The sequence below is a fragment of the Carassius gibelio genome, chromosome A9 (assembly GCF_023724105.1).
Source record: "Carassius gibelio isolate Cgi1373 ecotype wild population from Czech Republic chromosome A9, carGib1.2-hapl.c, whole genome shotgun sequence".
NCBI lineage: Eukaryota > Metazoa > Chordata > Actinopteri > Cypriniformes > Cyprinidae > Carassius > Carassius gibelio.
In genome coordinates this window covers 24,172,342-24,191,969 of record NC_068379.1, presented here as the reverse complement: position 1 = coordinate 24,191,969, position 19,628 = coordinate 24,172,342, and the positions used below count along the sequence as shown (strand labels likewise).

Below are 19,628 nucleotides of genomic sequence, written 5' to 3'. Positions count from 1 at the left end.
TACATTTTTATTTTTTATTTTTACATTTTTGCATTTCACATAGATATGTTATCTATTATATTTTAACTAGTAAATGTAACAAATGTAGTTATGTTTAAAAAACAAAATGTTAAAATGTTAAACAGAGAATTTAAATGGAAAAAATATATACTTATTATTATTAATAAAAATATATAGAAAGTAGAATTTATTTCTATATCAAAATGTGTATATTACATTTAAAATGTGTGTGCATATACACCAAAAACAAATTATTTTTTACAATTATTTTATTTAAAATAGAATATAAAAAATATTATAGTTATAATTTGATATGTTTTTATATAATACATTTTTTTATTAATGTTTAAAAATATATTATTATAAAAATGTATTATTTAATGCAAATTAATATTGAAACATGCAATACACAATCCTTTTTAAAGAAAAAGAGATATTATTATATCATGAAGTGTGCTCTCTGCAGTGGACCGCATGAGCTGGTGTGATTACCACTACTGGATGAAGATGTGCTGCAAGAACCGCAGCTCTAATTGAATAATTGCCATTCTCCCAAACGATCCCAGTGCGGATCCTCTTCTCATCAAAAGTGTGCAATATTAACCATGACACAGGCAGAACCGGACGGTAATTAATGCACCAAATCAATTACAAATCACTCCATTTGGAGAATTCCTGCAGGAGAGCCCCTCATTATCAGGGTACTGATGGAGTCCTGCTCCCAGGAGGAGAGACACTGCTCTTCTTTCGCTCACTCGGTACACCGTGGTAGATTTACACTGCTCAAGGAGATGTTTGGAGTGTCAAAGTCACAGATCTGTACGGGCTGTTCCTCTCTTCTGCTCAATCATCTGTCCTAAAATCCCCAAGATAAAAAAAAGAAAAGAAATTAAGAAAAAGAAATATGATTGATATGAAAGCATATCTTATATGTGAATGAGTCTAAATTAGTGTAATGTATAAGAAAACTGTTGGTTCTTCTCTCTGCCTGGGACCCCCCCAAATATGATGGTTTATTTATTTATTTTTTTAAGATACAGTAAATAGTAGGGCTGCTATGTATTTATTAGTATTTATGTGCAAATCCCCATTTATAGTCTACTGTGTGAGGAAAAGTATGACCCCCCCCCCCATTTTTTTATCTGGAAATATTTATTAAGTACTAATGAAATATTTAATATTTAAGCTGACATGTATAATTAAGTAATGCCTGAATATGCTTATCACAATCCAAAAAATATTATAAATATTTTATTATTATTATTATTATTATTATTATTAATAATAATAATAATAATAATAATAATAATAATAATAATAAAGATAGACTTTTGCTGTGTGGTATTAGCACTACTCAGTGAACCTTGTTAAAAAGGGGTCATAAAAAGTTTAGTATTGGCCCTTGTTAATATGACATTACACATTGGATTACAATGTCAAATCATGTAGAAATGTGTTGAAAGACTATAAATATACTAAATTTGTTTCCTCAGATCTCATTATATCACATTGTTTGGGTTGATCAATGATATTCTGCCATGTAGGATTCCTTCCTGGGAATTGACAAATTATTTTGTGACTTTCCGGACACAATAAATAAATAGCACACCAAAAACAAACAAACAAAAAAAGATCACATGCTACACACTGTATAAATACATGAGTAGTATTATAGTAGAGATATACTCTATGCTATACCATAGACAAAGTGGATGCAGTGAGTGTGAAGTCAGCGTGATTGGGACCACAGTGATGACTAAAGTATTTTTCCAGAAACAAACCACAAAATAGCTAAAAGTAAATGAAATCCTAAACTTTTGAGGGTTGTGATGCCAATAGAAGATGACCAGAACTTTTTCACAGATCAGAAGAATCTTGATCCTTCTCATGTCTGGAAAATCTACTTTTCAACTCTCGTAACAACCCAGCTGAAGAGACTTTTAAAACTCAAGGAGAGCGAACATTCTTAAATCATGATTTAACATCTGCTTTAGAGACAGAGAGTCTGATCTGCCACCTGCCAGGGCAAAGCTCATACATCTTTGTCTGCTGCCGATGATGTCATTTCCTAGATTTAGCGCCCGCAAAGAGAATATTCTTCAGGGTTCGGCTGCACATTTTGACTACGTTTAAGGTTAATGCATCAGAAGCAAAGCTGATCATTTCCTGGCAAATTCTAGACAACATCTTTTCTATAGGGTGACCTTTGTTGAATGTAAAAATATAGAGGATTTTTTTTTAATCATCATTATTTTAAACAAAGAAGTAAAAATAATGAGGTTCTGTGAGAAATCGACCAAACCTCTGAAACGGCAGCACAGGAAGAACATCTAGAACTGGGTCTGCAACAGAGAAAATCCTAGTGGTGGCAGATCAAATAAAAATGTGAAGGTTTGTCCCGAGCACTCCGATTCTTGTCAGCATCACATATTTAACATCTCAGTGTACAGAGGACAGGATAAAAAGGAATCGGACACAGACAGACTCTATCTCATCTGAATCAAAGGGAAAATGCTTTTGAAGACAAAATAGACCAGACATATTCACTTTGACTTGGAGGATACTGTATGAGGATAGATACTGTCTGGAGTGGGGGAAACTCTGTTTAATGGAATAGTTTACCCACCACTTTGCCATCAAATTTGAATGGTGTTTTATGTTGCCAAGCTCCAAAGAGGAAAAAAGTCCATAATGCATTTAAATTAAAAGAAATCGTCCTTGTCTATAGTAATCAATAGTGAATGACTACACCACTGTTCAGACATTTGTGGTCAGTAAGATTAGTAATATACTTATTATTGTTGTTTGTTAGTTTGTAAATTGTTTAAAGAATCCATTAAAAGAAACACATGTGATAGGAAAGACATTGTTACCAATGATATTGTTTCTATATTATTATTCATAGTGATATTCCAGTATTAAAAATATTAAGCGACACGACTGTTTTCAAGATTGACCATGTTTCTTGAGCACAAAATCAGCGTACATGTGACGTCATGTGACACTGAAGACTAGAGTAATAGTTAATTCTAACAGTATTTCACAATATAGCTGTTTTTATTGTATTTCTAATCAAATAAATGTAACCTTGTGCGTATAAGAGACCTCTTTCATTGTATTGTATATTCCAAGTCTTTTGAAGCACTTTTTAATAGCTAGAGGAGCAAATGTAATTTAAAATTGTGTTAATAATTACTTTAAAATCTGTAGTTGATATAACTGACAAAACATGGCATTGGTTTTCATCTGTCACATGATTGATTGTGGCATGGCAGGTTAAAAAAACATGGACACTTTTTTTTTAAAGATATAAAAGCACAATTCTCTCTGGGTTTTTTTGCACACTTTTTTTTTTCATGGAAGTATAAATCATCATAAACTTTTATTGTATGTAAAACATAATAGATTCTGCCCAACATCTCCTTTAGTGTTCCATGGTAAGAAAACATATAATGGGTTGGAATGGCATTGTTGTTGAGTAAATGATGAAGACAGATTTTATTTCATGGTGAACTATTCCTTTAAAGAGAGGCAGAGAGTTTCAGTGGCAGATGCAAGCACATGTTGAGGGAAAAGAGCAAAGGGAAGTGATCTGTATCATGGGTAGAGTCAGCAGGAGGAGATGGCTATCGCTCTTAATTACTGTTGAGCCCAATCAATACCATAAGAACTCAAGCATGGTTCATTGTGGGGTGCTGAAGTGAAAGCTTTTATTAAGTGCAGATAAAACAAATAGATGAATGATTGCATTAAGTCATCCGAGGAAACACTCTGTTTTCATGAAATATATCCAAGCAGCAAATCACAATAAATCGAAACACACACACACACACACATGCATGTCTCTAGACAGAGGATAAGAGCACCATATTTAATGTCACCGCAGTTCTGCGGCTGTGATCTTTAGTCCGCAGGGAAAAGGTGATAAGTGAAGAAAGCAGGATAAAAGACAGACTTCCTGCAGAGTGACAGGTTTTCTTTCTCTCGCAGTAATCAAGGCTGTTAACACAAAATCCCATCCAGCCTCCATCTTAGAATGTCTCCATCTACCCCTCTCAAAGTGTGCAGTAAAAGAGTCTGTATAATCCGAAGGGACCACCCACTCAATCAGAACCAGAATCTTGTAATGAGCTCCACACCTGTGACTGGACCCACATACAGCTGGTCAAGACAGTGCTTCCCATTAAGCTGATTATTAGCTGAGCAACAGTACATAATGCTTAGTTTCAAAGCCCTAATAGATAGATAGACAGACAGACAGACAGATCACATCTCTCATTTCGGTTTAGATTCAGCTGAGTTCAGTGCATTTAAGTCAGAATGTTTATTTTTAGGGTGACCATATTAATATATGGCCTACAATATCCAGATTTTGGCTGTTTGTGCTGTGCAGATCGATCATTGTATGACATTCATAAGAGCTATAGAGAGCAGAGCAGATGGCTTTTTATGCATTTAAATTACTTTCTTGGTACTTTGGTACAATGATCGGTGCGCAGCAACGCTTCAAGTTCAAGAATGAATGAACAAACACCTAACATGTATGTGTATTTGCATTGCTCTGATCGTTCTCTGTAGATCTCACCTTCTCACACGCCACGATTGGTTGATTATGTAACATACCCGCATGTTATTGGTCAAACTACTTTGGATGTTTTAGGCAATATAGAAGTCCTGGCAAGGATGCAGCCTGGGAAAATGGTTCATATGGTCACCCTATCTATTTTGCTTAAATAATAGAGAAATATTTATTTTATTTTTTTTGCTTTAAATATACAGGCAGTGTTTCAGACTGATTCAAACTGGTCTTTTTGAACTTTTCATTAAAAAAAACTGGCTCATGAGCGTCATTTATTTTGGGAATTGGGCTTGACTCATTGCGCTGTATAATTTCTATTCATTAAAAGAACCGGCCCATGTTCCTGTGATTTAAACTACACTAGTGTGTGTTTTTTTTTTTTTTCCATAAGAGTCATTCGTTGGTGAATTGAAGTAGACTGTGTATAATGCCCTGAGTGGGGCTCAGTGCAACCTTATGCAGCCCTTGAAGTGGGATACAAAAAACAGAAATACTGAAAATAATAAGAACGCGACTAAACGAGACGAAATAACGTTATTTCATTTTATCTCATGTTGGTCAACGAAAATGAAGAGACATTTGAGCATAGTTTTTATTTTGTAAACCACATTTAGTCTCATTTTTATTAGTCAACAACATTGCATTTAATTATAGTTATCGTCACAGGACCAGCATTCACGTTGTGTCTCATCTTGTTTTTGTCATGTGATAAAGGTTCTTTGACGACGATATTTAGTCATAATTTTCATTGAGGAGAGCAACACTAGTTCTAGGTCATTGTATTTTTTTGATTCACTTAAAATAAATGGTTATTTGTTCGCTAATTGTAGTAAGCTGGGTTGTCCTGTATGTTCATAATTCATGTAATAGTTCAACTCATAAAAATCCTCCGAAATCAAAGTAGACTGGTACGTTTTGTATGTTTATGCATTTAAAAGAGCCGGCACATAGGAAATTAAAATTATAGGCTCATAAAAGTAATTTGTTAGTCAATCGAAATAGACTCGAAATGTCATGCTGCATGTTTTTGATGTACTTGATTTACTTTTGAACCAACTCATAAGAGTCACTTAATCAAACTACTCAGTTTCTAGCCTATGTTTGTTCACATTCACATTGCAGGTAAGATATGTTTTTCCATAACTAATTTTAACTTGATACGGCATTGTAAAACACACCGCTCATCTATGGGAGGCAGCACAATATTAGCACAACTTAATGTATCAGTACAACTGGAAAAGCTTGTTCTGTAACCCATAACCAGCGTCTGTGTGCACACAGATGGAGCACTCGTGCACCAGACATGTTTCTCAAACATATTTCAGGCAGTGAAATATAAAGTTATCATGTTGTAGCATCAATACTCCGCTGAGCCAGATGGTTTGAAAAAGCATGTTTGCTAAAACAAAGCCCAAAGCTCCATTGATGATTGGTGACATCATTGTAGTGGTGGTCGGCTGTCTGCTTCTGAGGTAGCAGTCCATAGCAGCAGTACGATGGAGCAGGAAGAATCACTATAAGGGTCTCTTTGCAGTACTGTCAGCTCTTAGCGATAGCTCACTCCACCATCAGAACATATGACTTTCTCCTCACTAAAATGACAGGTTGATCTCTCTGGAGATGCAGCTATTAAAGAAAGTATATGGTGTTTTACAACAAATGCGGTTATTTTACGATTGTGAGCAATCGTCTGTATCTCTGGACATTTAGAAGAGATGGGAAATATAAAAAAATGTTTTGCCTTTCAGTGATATTGCATTTGCCATTGCCATATGCACAAATAATGCACATCACCTCAGCTTATTTCTTCTTTCACATGATGGCTTCTGACTTGTAGCAAAAAAAAAAAAACATTACGCTTCCACTACAGTAATCTTAACTTTTATTGCTTTATTTATTTCTGTTGTTGTTGAAAACAGTAAAAAAGAAAGAAAGAAAGCTTTTGTAATATTTTTAATGTCTTTACTTTAATTTTTGATTAATTCAGTGATTTCTTGCTGAATAAAAGTGTTCATTTCTTTAATTCAAAAAAGAAATGCATTTTTCACTGCATTTTTTTTTACATGATTGTGCTTGTTTAATCTCTTATATTACTCTAGCCTCTTCTTTAATGGGATTAGTTTCACTCAAATCAATATTGTATTGTTTTTAATGGTTCTCCCCATGGTTGCCCTTTAAAGGTTTGAATCACTTGTTTGTGACTTCACGGTGTGTGGGATTCTTCTTAGTAAATATGAGGAGACAATGTTTTATTGTGTCTTACCTTCTTCTGTTGTCTTACACTACGGCACTTTTTATACACTATGTGGGCCTCACAAATATAAACAGTATTTATATGTTTATTTCAGATTGTAGCTGTACAAACAGCCAGGTAATATTTCGAAATGCAGCAATCAATTTATTTAACACGCAGTAAGAATTTACAGCGAAAACTTCTCTGTCTGTCATGCCTGCGCCTGAGTTTCAAATATTTGCTGTCATAGAATGTTTTGTGGTAATCAACATATCCTGCAGGCTTTGCTTAACAATGATCCTGACATGAGTCTGTTGCACTGTCTAAACCAATGAGAATCAAGCAGAGCGCTCCGCTGCGCCTCTCATTCACAATTCTTCTCACAGTGGATGCCTAGCATCTCCGTCAGTCCACACAGATTAGACAGATGACACGCTGTTCTCTGGTGACAGAAATATCCACACAGAAATGTTATTAAAGAAGTTAATTGGTTTAATATAGCTCAAGAGTTTGTTTACATTCTTATTCATAAAATTGCACCTTTGTTTTGTTGTACTTTTGTTTAGTTTGTTCCAGAAAGAACGTCCTTTTTGGTTGAAGGGTGAGATGAAACACATCAGAGGCATCTTTGTGGGATCAAAATATCGACAAGCATTATTTATTTCAAGTGTCGCTATTTGAAGTCAACATAAGGGAAAGAAATAAAGGATAAATGGAGCTGGAGTGGAGAGGGTTCAGGACTGCATAACTGAATAAGTTAGATCTAACAATACTAATATTCAGGATGGGAATCAGGGAATTCTGGCTCTGATTCAGATTCCAGTTAATGTAAAAAAAAAAAAATCAATAATAATAATTTTTTCCCTATCACGCTGTATATTTATAAGAATAGCAGTTGCCTATTGTCTTTTTGATGGCCCCTTGGAAGTTTCTTGAGGCCCCCTGGTTGAGAACCACTGCAATATAGTAAAACATGGATCACTTGAACATTGAAATACATTTGTGATTCGAGTACTTGGTACTTGAATAGGGCATAAATTAGAAAGTGCCACCTGGATGTTGAGTCAAAGAACTTTGCTAATGAGTAATTATAATAATCAGAATGAGTATTTGCATAATGATAAATATGTACTTATTATAAAACTCCGCTACTATAGAAATGTAGCGGAGAGACACTGTGCTTTTATTTTCTAAGGGTAGGATTCATTAGCATAAGGACACGCAGTGATCCAAGCCCTGGAACCTCTATGTATGTCTCCGCCCACCTTTCCAAAAGACACAACAAGATCTATATGTATGTAAATGAGTACTAATTAGCATAATGGTATACACAGGGTCATGGTGTTGCTTTAGGTTTACACTCCCTCTTTTATATCTCTTTCAATCTCTCTTTGTCTGGTCTGTCCTCCTCTCTCGTTTTCAGCCACTCGTGTCTTCTCTGAACTGGAACAGGTGGAGTATTAATTATGCATTAAAATATACAGAGGACCAACTCTGATCCACTCGACTGCAGCCCTGCCGCTCGCCTCATCCTCATCTCACTGTCCATCCCAGCTCTGTCTCTCTCTTCATTCTACTCTTGTTTGTGGATTGCAGGAGTTTATTTCCACACTGAGCACGTCTCAGGGAGTGAAAAGAGGGTTTTGTTTTTGCGGCACACTTCCTCTGCCCCGACACTCTACCACTGAGAAAAGACAGAATCCCGGGAAATCTAGGGAATCTGTCCATGTCTTTTTCTTTTAGTTTGTTCACTTTCTGTTTTCTCCGACTGCGTTTGAATGAAAGGCCCAAGGCGATTTCTCAAAACAATTGTGACTTTTACGCACAATATTTTACCACAGAATCAAATGTCTCATTCACCAATTCTTCACACTCTTAAAAATAAAAGGTTCCAAAAGGGGGTTTTCACAGTGCTTCCATAGAAGAACTAGTTTGGGCTCCCTAAAAACTATTTGGAAGAAGGACCACTGTCATCAGAGCTTCCAAACCCAATACAGTATCTCCCGCTCTCTTCTCCATGGAGGTGTACAAACTGTATTTATAGATTGGCTTTCCCAGGACTGTAGGCCTGTTTTCTTCAACAGGCATCAGAGGGGTCCAAATGGCTCCTGGTGCTGGGTGTATCTTTAAGTGCTCTATTAGACCACCTTTATAAGAATCTCGGTTGCACTTTATTTTACAGTACGTGTACTTACATGTACTTTCAGTGTACTTATCTAAGGAAGTTCTGGTAATACAAGATAACTACATGGGGTAGAGTTAGGTTTAGGGGTAGGTTCAGGGGTAAGTTTAGGGTAAGTACCTACTCTCTCTTTGGCTTCTAAAAGTACCTTTGGCGTCTGTTGTCAGTTTATACATACAGTACAGCAGTTAGGATATGTAAAGATGAGAGGATGCATAAAGAGATTTATGTTTCTGACTGGATAAATTATACTGGAAGTTCAGCTTTGCAGCACATTAATAAATCACATTATTTAGATAACTTAGATAAATGATTTATCCTCATAATGAAAACAAGGCAAGGCTTTGCCTGAAAAAGATGAATAGTTTGGACTACAAATATAGACCTAACCATGAATTGAAATTGTACACTTTTTTTAGATATGTGTTTAGAGGTGGGGGGAAACAAAAACAAAACTTTAGCTTTGAATTTTAAAGTAATAGCTGTAAGTGTGCATTGTAGTCAAAGGGTTTGTCTTTCACTCTGCAGAGGATTGATCGCTTTGAGTGCAACACGAAAAGAAAACTTGCTCCAAAATGAAACATAAACAAAAATATCGACATTTATTTTCATACAAATGAACAAAGATGTCCCAGATGTGCTAACTGTGCCTTTGCGTTAGAGGTGAAGGTACCGTAAAAGTTGCAATAGGATAATGCATGGCTATGTGTGCCTACTGATCTCTATAGATGGTCTGGTTGGGTGTGTTATGTTTAACAACAGGTGGAACGAGCTCCTCATTGATGCCACGTCATTAGCTATAAACTGTGCTTGTAATCACAACAAGTTTACCTTTATTTATGTGCTTCATTATTGAGCAAGAAGAAAGAGGGCCCTGTCCTTTCCCTCTCCACCGCTCTCTTCTCCTCTCTGGAAAGTATCGATCCACTGGCTTGAAAATAACAAATTAGTTTGAGAAAGAGGAATTAAATGGAGCTGGAAAGTGAATGCGGGAATCCAAATAGGCTGTGTGGAAAATCTCTGAAAAGTAATCCTTTAATTAAATTAGGAGAAGTACAACAAAGATGTTGCTGTTTTTTTTCTCCACCCTCTACTTTCCCCCTCTCTTTCATGTCTTTTTAAACAGCAGCAGGTTCCAGGGGTTGCTAGGTAACTGGGCCGGGGGTGAGGAGGTTGTTGGCAGAATGTGGCGAGTGCATTGGCTTTTTTTTGGCCATAAGGAGAGGAAGGGGAAATGGAGGGACCGCAGCAAGGTCAAAGGCTTGGCTGGTATTTGTACTTTCATCCAAATTCAGATGCCATGATGGGATCAGAGTATGTGAGTGGAGTGGAGTAACAGCATTTTTTTATGCTCCTTGCTCACAGATTTTTAGGTTTTTTTTTTTTGCTCAAAATTATTTATTTTTATTTGTGGGGTGGGGTGGAGGAGGATATTGATATTATAGAATATTAGAATTGATGCACCCAGTATGTTTGACCTTAATTTCACAAAACATGTTTTTGTAACATTTTGCCCATGGTGTATTGCAGATTTTATAATAAATATATTAATCATTCTGATTGCTAAAAGACTGTTAAAAGGGTGTGTTCACACAGAATAAGGTTTTGCATTCAGTGTGCTGAGGTGCCCAGGGAGCAGTTGGGGGTCCAGTGCCTTGCTCAAGGACACCTCAGTCTTGGTATTGAAGGTGGAAGAGAGAGCTGTACATTCACTCAACAGTATTTAAACAAGTAGAGTATTCTTCCTAGCATTACAGTTGAAATATGGTCTGTCAATGCATTACGCTCTTGATGAAGCAGTATCATACTCTGTACGGGGTGTACCGATGTAGCACTGATTCTGCATACAACTGCATAGATGCTATTTCTAGCTGGTCTGCTCTATGTGCCTTCTCGTCAGAAGCCATGTAACCCCACTTGACACAATCCTCGCAGCGCACATCAGTGATACCCCCCGTACATGCTCAGGAAGTGCTTCCTGCAGTGTCCCTGCAGCTATTAGAACAGTTCATTAGCCTGGATAAATGACTGAGGCTCTGACTGCCCTTCTAGCGCCGCTGCTAAAAAGAGCTCACGTCTCTGCCCATTAGCCGGACATGGCGGAGGATGACAGTGGCAGGACCGGCCCTGTCACGCCACATGGGTTCCAAAATGAAGCTCACGCTAACTGACGGTTATCTGTGAGAGTATTCCCTGATGTTATCGCTTCCTCAGGGGTAATTCTTCCCCCCAACACACACACACACACACACATTCAGTGTCATCATTCACAGCAGGAGGCGCTCTGTCAGAATGAATGAAACTGTGTCTGCCTTAATGACAGCCGCAGTGACGGCACTAGTATGTCACGGCGAGGGTCTCACAGATGTGGTTGGATGGATTTGAGTCATCCCCATGATCATTATCTGTCTAGTAGAGGGTAGAGAGAGAAAAAAAAGAAAGAAAGAACAAGGCCGAGAGAGAGAAAAGACCCTCTGGCTCAGTGTGTCCTACTGCTACCTAGACTTCTGCCCACTCCCAACACTTCAGCTAATGACTGTATAGTCGCATCTGCATTGTCAGGCCAAAAGCGGGTTTGCTAGTGTGTGCCAGGGCCAGTCGCCTTTCCACTGTCACTTCTGGGTCTTGATCGTGCTTCGTCGGTGCTTCCTCGGGGCCAATGGCCTAGGTTTTTTGGCCAGACAAAAACCTTGGGCCATAGCAGGCCAACTGGGGCTAGATGAGTGGTTATGGCAGAGTTTCTCCACGTCTGAAGAGCGTCTGCTAGGCGGATCATTTCATAAAGTTAACAGCAATAACACTAGCATTAAAGACTATTAAAATAAGTTGAGCTCAAAATGCTCGAATGTTCGAAATAACTTGATCCGATGAGGATTGTGACCACCATACAAGGAGGAAATATTTATAGTCAATGTAAAAGACTCTGTACGCTAGCCATTAATGTTACCATAGTAAACGTGGTAAATGCGACCGCTTAAAGAAAACAGACGTCAGCTTCTTAATCTCTATCACAATTGTGCATTTATTTAGTAACATATTTTTATCTGTCGTAAGTCTCATCTCGAGAGATTAGCTCTGCTTATGTCATAAAAATATAATGATACAAATAGACAGAAACAGACTCGACTGAATAAGCGGGTAGGCTATGTTCATACCACTTTATTTCTGTGTGACTAATTTTCAATCCTGATAAATTTGTTTATTATGATCAATGTATCACTTATTATTGGAAAACATTGATGCTTTTGGATTTAAATATTTAAATATTCAAAGAATGCAAACAAACGGCAGCTTTTAACATCTCGCTAATTCCAGTGACTTATTTCATATTCATTTTCTTATAATTTCTCTTTGTTGGTGAAATGATGGGGTTGCGTGACGTTGTTCCTGAGAGGTGTGTAAAGGGCGGGTTTTAGTGAGGCGCAGCTGGTGGAAATGCAGAGCGATTTGTGCTCCTGTGATTTTTTTATTTATTTTTTAAACAAAATAAAGTCTATGATTGCCTTAGTCAACATAAAAGATGAAACTTAACTGTTTAAAATAATTGATTTTAGGTTTCAATGATCTAGAATACACACTCACACTGTTAAAATATTTAATTTTACATAGCACATTTTTGTGACTATCTGTCCTTAATCTCTCTTTTTAATCGTGTTAATTTATTTCCAGCAGCTCCAGTTGATTCTTATTTGTTAATATTATGTTAATATTTGTTGATTATTGATTGTTTATGCTTTATTCTGTCTGCAGTCCATTCGTGAGGTGACCGGCTATGTGCTTGTGGCACTAAATCAGTTTGAGTATCTGCCCCTGGAGAATCTTCGCATTATCCGCGGCACCAGGCTGTATGAAGACCGCTACGCCCTGGCTATCTTTCTCAACTACCGCAGAGACGGCAACTTTGGTCTCCATCAGCTTGGCCTTAAGAACCTCACAGGTACAATATGAGCCTACGAGTCCACAGGTCTCATGATCTGTGTGTTCATTTCTTCTCAGTCCCTGTCTTGCTCATCTTTGTGAATGTATTTTATTGTGGAAGAAATGACATCGCTTTGATCATCACGTCGTTGTTAAAGATGGTTTGTCGTTTGCTTTGAAATCCACTTTACTGCATTGAACCCTTCTAAAATCATGCATCACAGCATCAATAACTGTAGTAACTGAGTAAATTTCACTGGCCACGGCCTTTATGAAGTTGGTGAGTGCTTTCCGATCTCTCTCGCAGGAAAGAGAGGGGGAGTATTCATGAATATGGATATCATACTAAATCGATTTCTCACAACTTCCATCCGAAATGCCTTAGCTGGTGTTTGAGCTTGTGGATGTATGAGGGCCAACGCTGGCAGTGAAATACAGCTAAATATCTGCACCTGGAATTGGATCCATAAAACTCAGTGAAAGGTTTGCAGTGGAATGCTATAGCTTGACCAGTTTGATGATGGCATTGCTCTCATATGAACCTAGTCTTTATTATAGCTTAGATCTGTCATTTTTTTCAGAGGTAAAGGCTAATAAACTAGGCTAAAAGAGCTAGAGAGGCTATTTTGATTGGTTACAGTTTACTTACAGTACATTCTTGGATTAATAAAGTTAAAAGGAACAGCATTTATTCATATTTTTGTAACCGTTTAAAAGTTATTACCGGCACTGTCGATCTATTAATGCATCCATGCTAATTTCTTTAAAAAGATGCTGTGTATATATATATACATCCTATAATATACAAACACACACACACACACACACAGTGTATGTATATATATATATATATATATATATATATATATATATATATATATATATATATATATATATATATATGTATATATATATGTATGTGTATATATATATATATATATATATATATATATATATGTGTGTGTGTGTGTGTGTGTGTGTGTGTGTGTGTGTATATATATATATATATATATATACAGTTTTGTTCAAAATAATAGCAGTACAATGTGACTAACCAGAATAATCAAGGTTTTTCGTATATTTTTTTATTGCTACGTGGCAAACAAGTTACCAGTAGGTTCAGTAGATTTTCAGAAAACAAATGAGACCCAGCATTCATGATATGCACGCTCTTAAGGCTGTGCAATTGGGCAATTAGTTGAATTAGTTGAAAGGGGTGTGTTCAAAAAAATAGCAGTGTGGCATTCAATCACTGAGGTCATCAATTTTGTGAAGAAACAGGTGTGAATCAGGTGGCCCCTATTTAAGGATGAAGCCAACACTTGTTGAACATGCATTTGAAAGCTGAGGAAAATGGGTCGTTCAAGACATTGTTCAGAAGAACAGCATACTTTGATTAAAAAGTTGATTAGAGAGGGGAAAACCTATAAAGAGGTGCAAAAAATGATAGGCTGTTCAGCTAAAATGATCTCCAATGCCTTAATATGGAGAGCAAAACCAGAGAGACGTGGAAGAAAACGGAAGACAACCATCAAAATGGATAGAAGAATAACCAGAATGGCAAAGGCTCAGCCAATGATCACCTCCAGGATGATCAAAGACAGTCTGGAGTTACCTGTAAGTACTGTGACAGTTAGAAGACGTCTGTGTGAAGCTAATCTATTTTCAAGAATCCCCCGCAAAGTCCCTCTGTTAAAAAAAAGGCATGTGCAGAAGAGGTTACAATTTGCCAAAGAACACATCAACTGGCCTAAAGAGAAATGGAGGAACATTTTGTAAACTGATGAGAGTAAAATTGTTCTTTTTGGGTCCAAGGGCCACAGGCAGTTTGTGAGACGACCCCCAAACTCTGAATTCAAGCCACAGTACAAAGTGAAGACAGTGAAGCATGGAGGTGCAAGCATCATGATATGGGCATGTTTCTCCTACTATGGTGTTGGGCCTATTTATCGCATACCAGGGATCATGGATCAGTTTGCATATGTTAAAATACTTGAAGAGGTCATGTTGCCCTATGCTGAAGAGGACATGCCCTTGAAATGGTTGTTTCAACAAGACAATGACCCAAAACACACTAGTAAACGGGCAAAGTCTTGGTTCCAAACCAACAAAATTAATGTTATGGAGTGGCCAGCCCAATCTCCAGACCTTAATCCAATTGAGAACTTGTGGGGTGATATCAAAAATGCTGTTTCTGAAGCAAAACCAAGAAATGTGAATGAATTGTGGAATGTTGTTAAAGAATCATGGAGTGGAATAACAGCTGAGAGGTGCCACAAGTTGGTTGACTCCATGCCACACAGATGTCAAGCAGTTTTAAAAAACTGTGGTCATACAACTAAATATTAGTTTAGTGATTCACAGGATTGCTAAATCCCAGAAAAAAAAAATGTTTGTACAAAATAGTTTTGAGTTTGTACAGTCAAAGGTAGACACTGCTATTTTTTTGAACACACCCCTTTCATCTAATTGCCCAATTGCACAGCCTTAAGAGCGTGCATATCATGAATGCTGGGTCTTGTTTGTTTTCTGACAATCTACTGAACCTACTGGTAACTTGTTTGCCACGTAGCAATAAAAAATATACTAAAAACCTTGATTATTCTGGTTAGTCACATTGTACTGCTATTATTTTGAACAATACTGTATATATATATATATAGGTTTTTCAATTGTTTTTTTTTTCACCATGGGGTTGATCAATTGAGGCCCAATATGACTCTATGGATTCTGTTATTATAGTAAACTAATAAATGACTATACAAATGACAATTTTTGACATCTAATTTGGCAGATTCATGTTACATAACTCAGAACAGAGATGGTGAGTTGGGGGTTTTGATGTTTTTTTTTTGTTTGTTTTTTTTTCTGTACTTTCTGCTTCAATGCCAGGGCCAGTTGGAAATGTTTCTTCCTCACAATACCTGCTTATTGCTGTTATACAACTGCTTCGCTTTTTTCAGATTGGCTGGAAACAATAATGTAAGTGCATTGGTCTGACATTTACCATGCACTGCTTTTGTCTTTGAAAAATGTCAAGTGGTTTGTTTCTCCTTAGCTGTCCCTCCACACACATTGAAAACGGCACAGACTATACTAGTTGCTGGAGGTAGGAGGATTTGTGTCTGTTCATTTATTATGGCCACACTTTGGAAACTTAACTGGACCAGAGCTGGTCAATTAGTTAACCAACATCAAGTATTGATTACCAGTCAGTCTTCAGTGTGAGTGACCAGAATGCTGCCGGAATAAAACAGTTTACAGTTTAGCATTTATAGTATACATTTTATCACTTTGTATTTTGACATGGAATAAAACCCACCAGGGCCGGTGCTACCTATAGACAGAGCAGGCAGTTACCTCCTAGGGCCTTGGGCTTTGAGGCAGATCCTCCATAACTGTAATGTCCCCTATACGCCAGTCCACCAATCAAGACAGACAGCAAAATACAAGCCTTATTGGTCAGTGGATACAAATAAATTGTCACTTACCTGCAATTAAATTAATGTTGCTGTTTCAAAGCATCTTCTGAAACTCCTTCAGGTGCTGCAAAGCAAAAGGCTAAATATACATAAAAAGAAGTATAGTTCCTAATGCAGTTGTGTGACTTATCATCATCTATTTTGGAGTGAGTGCAGTGTATTCTAAACATACTGTAAACTTGTTCTGTCAATCAGCATCATTGCTGGAGAGATCATTTACTGGTTTATAATGAGTTTAAAAGACCGCAAGCACCTTTGAGGAGCCCAAATGTGATGCTTTAAATTTGCTAGGACACTGAATTATATTTTGTCAAAGGAATTTGTATTCAAAGGCAAAAGCAAACATACTAGAAAAAGGTACCTCAGATGTGTCTTCAAAGTTCTCCTGAAGATTACATTGCTACTCTATCATAACACTTAGTTTCAGTTAATTAAAAAAGTTAGTAAATAATTAGAAATGAAATTCTTTTCTGCTTGGTAGTAATCATCATCTTTCACTTCCACTTGATTTCTGTATATCGTGCATAGTTAAGGTAACGGTGCATTACACAAGGGCCTTGCATTGCAGCAGTTGATGCCTAATGGTTAGAAAGTCAGACTTGTAACTTTAAGTTTGTGGGTTTGAGTCTCAGGTCCAGCAAGAACTGTCATGTGCTCTCATCCACTGAACCTCCAACTGCTCTCCAGGCACCGCAGCAATATTCATGGTGTGTGTGCACTTGGATGGGTTAAATGCAGAGCACAGATTTTGAGTTTGAGTCACCATACTTGGCCACACTTCATTTTTATAATATTATTATTAATAATATGACAATATCTGTAGTCAGTATTGATTAAATGGGATGGGGAAATCTTGCCCAAACTCAGCTAGAAAAACATTTTTAAAAAAAAATAATAATAAAAGCACTGAATTTACTGATGTTGTATTCAGGAACTGTGAATAATTTACAGAATATATAAATATATTTATTTATATTTATATATATATATATTAGTTTTTTTTTTTTTTTTTTTTTGCACTGGGGTCAATTTTCTTGTTTGCTTTACTTTGAATAAATCCGTATTATTGCAAAAGGGCAGACTATGATGTGAAATCGGACTAGATAGTTCACCCAGTGCACATAAATGGTTCAGGAACACTGTCTCGCTCTTATGGAGCAATGTTTCTGGTTCACGAAACATCTTCATTCACTTGCTGTGACTAGGCAAAGGAAATGGAGCAGAGAGAGTTACATGGCGTACCAGACCGGGTAAATAATTCAAGCCATGTGTATTGTTCCACTTACCCAGTCCCTCTTTTAGAGTCCACTTGACACAGCGTACATAACCCAAATTCCACATTACAATGCTGACTTCACTTAAAGCCTAACTGTGCTGCACTTCATGCTATATTCTTGGAAGATGACAGTGTTTAGAAAGGTCCAGAAGACCAGGTTCTCCTAGAGGAGCATGATCTCCTGTCTTAGGCAGACTAACAGGGAACAGCAGTAGAGTCAAGGAACGTTTGCAATCCCAGCCATGCCCCCAGGGAATGAGACAACATACTGTAGAAGCTCTGCTCGCTCATTTACTCAGTCTCTCTCATCCGTCTCTTTCTTTGCCTACATTCGTTTTTTTTTTTTCTTGTTTTCCCAGTTTTCTTTGTGAAATCTGCTGTTTCTGCCCCCTTGCCTTTAACTATATCTTTCTCTTACTTTTATTGAGGTTCATAGCGAGGGATTCTGGAGCTTAAAGAAGTACATGTGTCTTCTACAGTGTTGAGGAAGCTAAATTGAAACTGTTCTGAGTTGCCTCTTTCTTGGTCCATATAAAAATTTAATTTACACAAAAATCATATTTCTGTCATTTTTAACTCCCCCCTCATATATGCCTACCATTCCGTCTTTTCTTGTTTGCCCAGTTTCCCTGAATCTTTGTGAAATTTGCTGCCCGACACTTTTAACTACAGTGTATAGTGAATTGGATAGTTCAACCAAAAATGTATTCTGTCATGATTTACTCACCCTCATGTTGCATATACCTATATAATGCAATTCAAAATGATCTAGTGTTGTTTTGACCCCGTCAATTTATATGTGTCATGATCTTCAGAACCTTATTGGACTTGAAGAAGCTACATGTGTCAGAATTTTCTTTTTTTTTTCACACTGCCCACCCTTAGTTCATTTAAGAGGATAGTTCATACAAAATTGAATTCTGTCATCATTTACTGATAAGTAAAAAATAAAATAATGAATTTTTTGGACAAACTATTCCTTTAAATGAACTAAGGGTGGGCAGTATGAAAAACATTTTTTTTATATCTCAATTTTCTGACAAGATTGCAATCCATGATCTTACCACAAAACAGTAATAAAACATATAACAGATAACACACACACACACAATATATATATATATATATATATATATATAGATATATATATATATATATATATATATATATATATATATATATATATAGATATAGATATAGATATAGATATAGATATATATATATAGATATATATATATATATAGATGAATAGATAGATATATATATATATATATATATATATATATATATATAGTAGGGGTGTAACGGTTCACAAAATTCACGGTTCGGTTCGGTTCAATACACTGATGTCACGGTTCGGTTCGGTACGGTTCGGTACATTTTAGATACAGCAAAAAGAAAAAATTGGCAGATAAATTTCCTTGATTTTTTTAAAAATGTTTTATTTATTAAAACTAACAAAGTATGTGTTTTTTTTTACATTGAACAATGATGGAGCTATTCTTTACCCATCTTCTATGGTGTTTTCTTAGCAGCATACTGTATAAAACAAAAATAGCTCCTTATAAATTTTTTTTTAAAAATTAAATGTAATATTGTTGTAGTGGTTATGAACAAATACAAAGATGTAACTCTTTTTATATGGAACTCTATAACTCTTTATATTTAGTGTGTTTTTACTCAATTGGTTCTCTATTTGGGCTTATGTTTTTTGGAACAAAGCAGGAATTACGGTCTGTCTGAAATGGGCTCGTGAAGGAATATTGTAATGGGGCTCAATTACATTAAGCATGTTCTTAAAACCTGCGTTTTCCACTACAGAGTAAGGTCTCATATCCGCGGCTATAACGTAAATGCACCATTCGCTGCGGTGATGTCCGTATACGGAGCCCGGGACGTCACCTGTAGGAGAAAAAAAAGCAATCCGTGGCGACGGTTTTGCAATCCGTCCCCTCAGT

At 36.6% G+C, this 19,628-nt stretch overlaps 2 protein-coding genes across 4 annotated transcripts in view; one reads left to right on the top strand and one right to left on the bottom strand.

Moving 5' to 3' along the window:
• The window catches only part of LOC128020036 (receptor tyrosine-protein kinase erbB-4), a 295,490-nt gene that overhangs the window by 161,495 nt on the left and 114,367 nt on the right, over positions 1-19,628 (top strand). For both annotated transcript variants that reach the window (XM_052606565.1, XM_052606566.1), the window contains exon 3: positions 12,745-12,931. In XM_052606565.1, the coding sequence (XP_052462525.1) occupies positions 12,745-12,931 (187 nt within the window). The remainder of the gene's footprint in view (positions 1-12,744; positions 12,932-19,628) is intronic.
• LOC128020041 (uncharacterized) overlaps positions 1-19,628 on the bottom strand; it is a 455,114-nt gene that overhangs the window by 403,741 nt on the left and 31,745 nt on the right. The gene's annotated exons all lie outside the window — the stretch shown is intronic.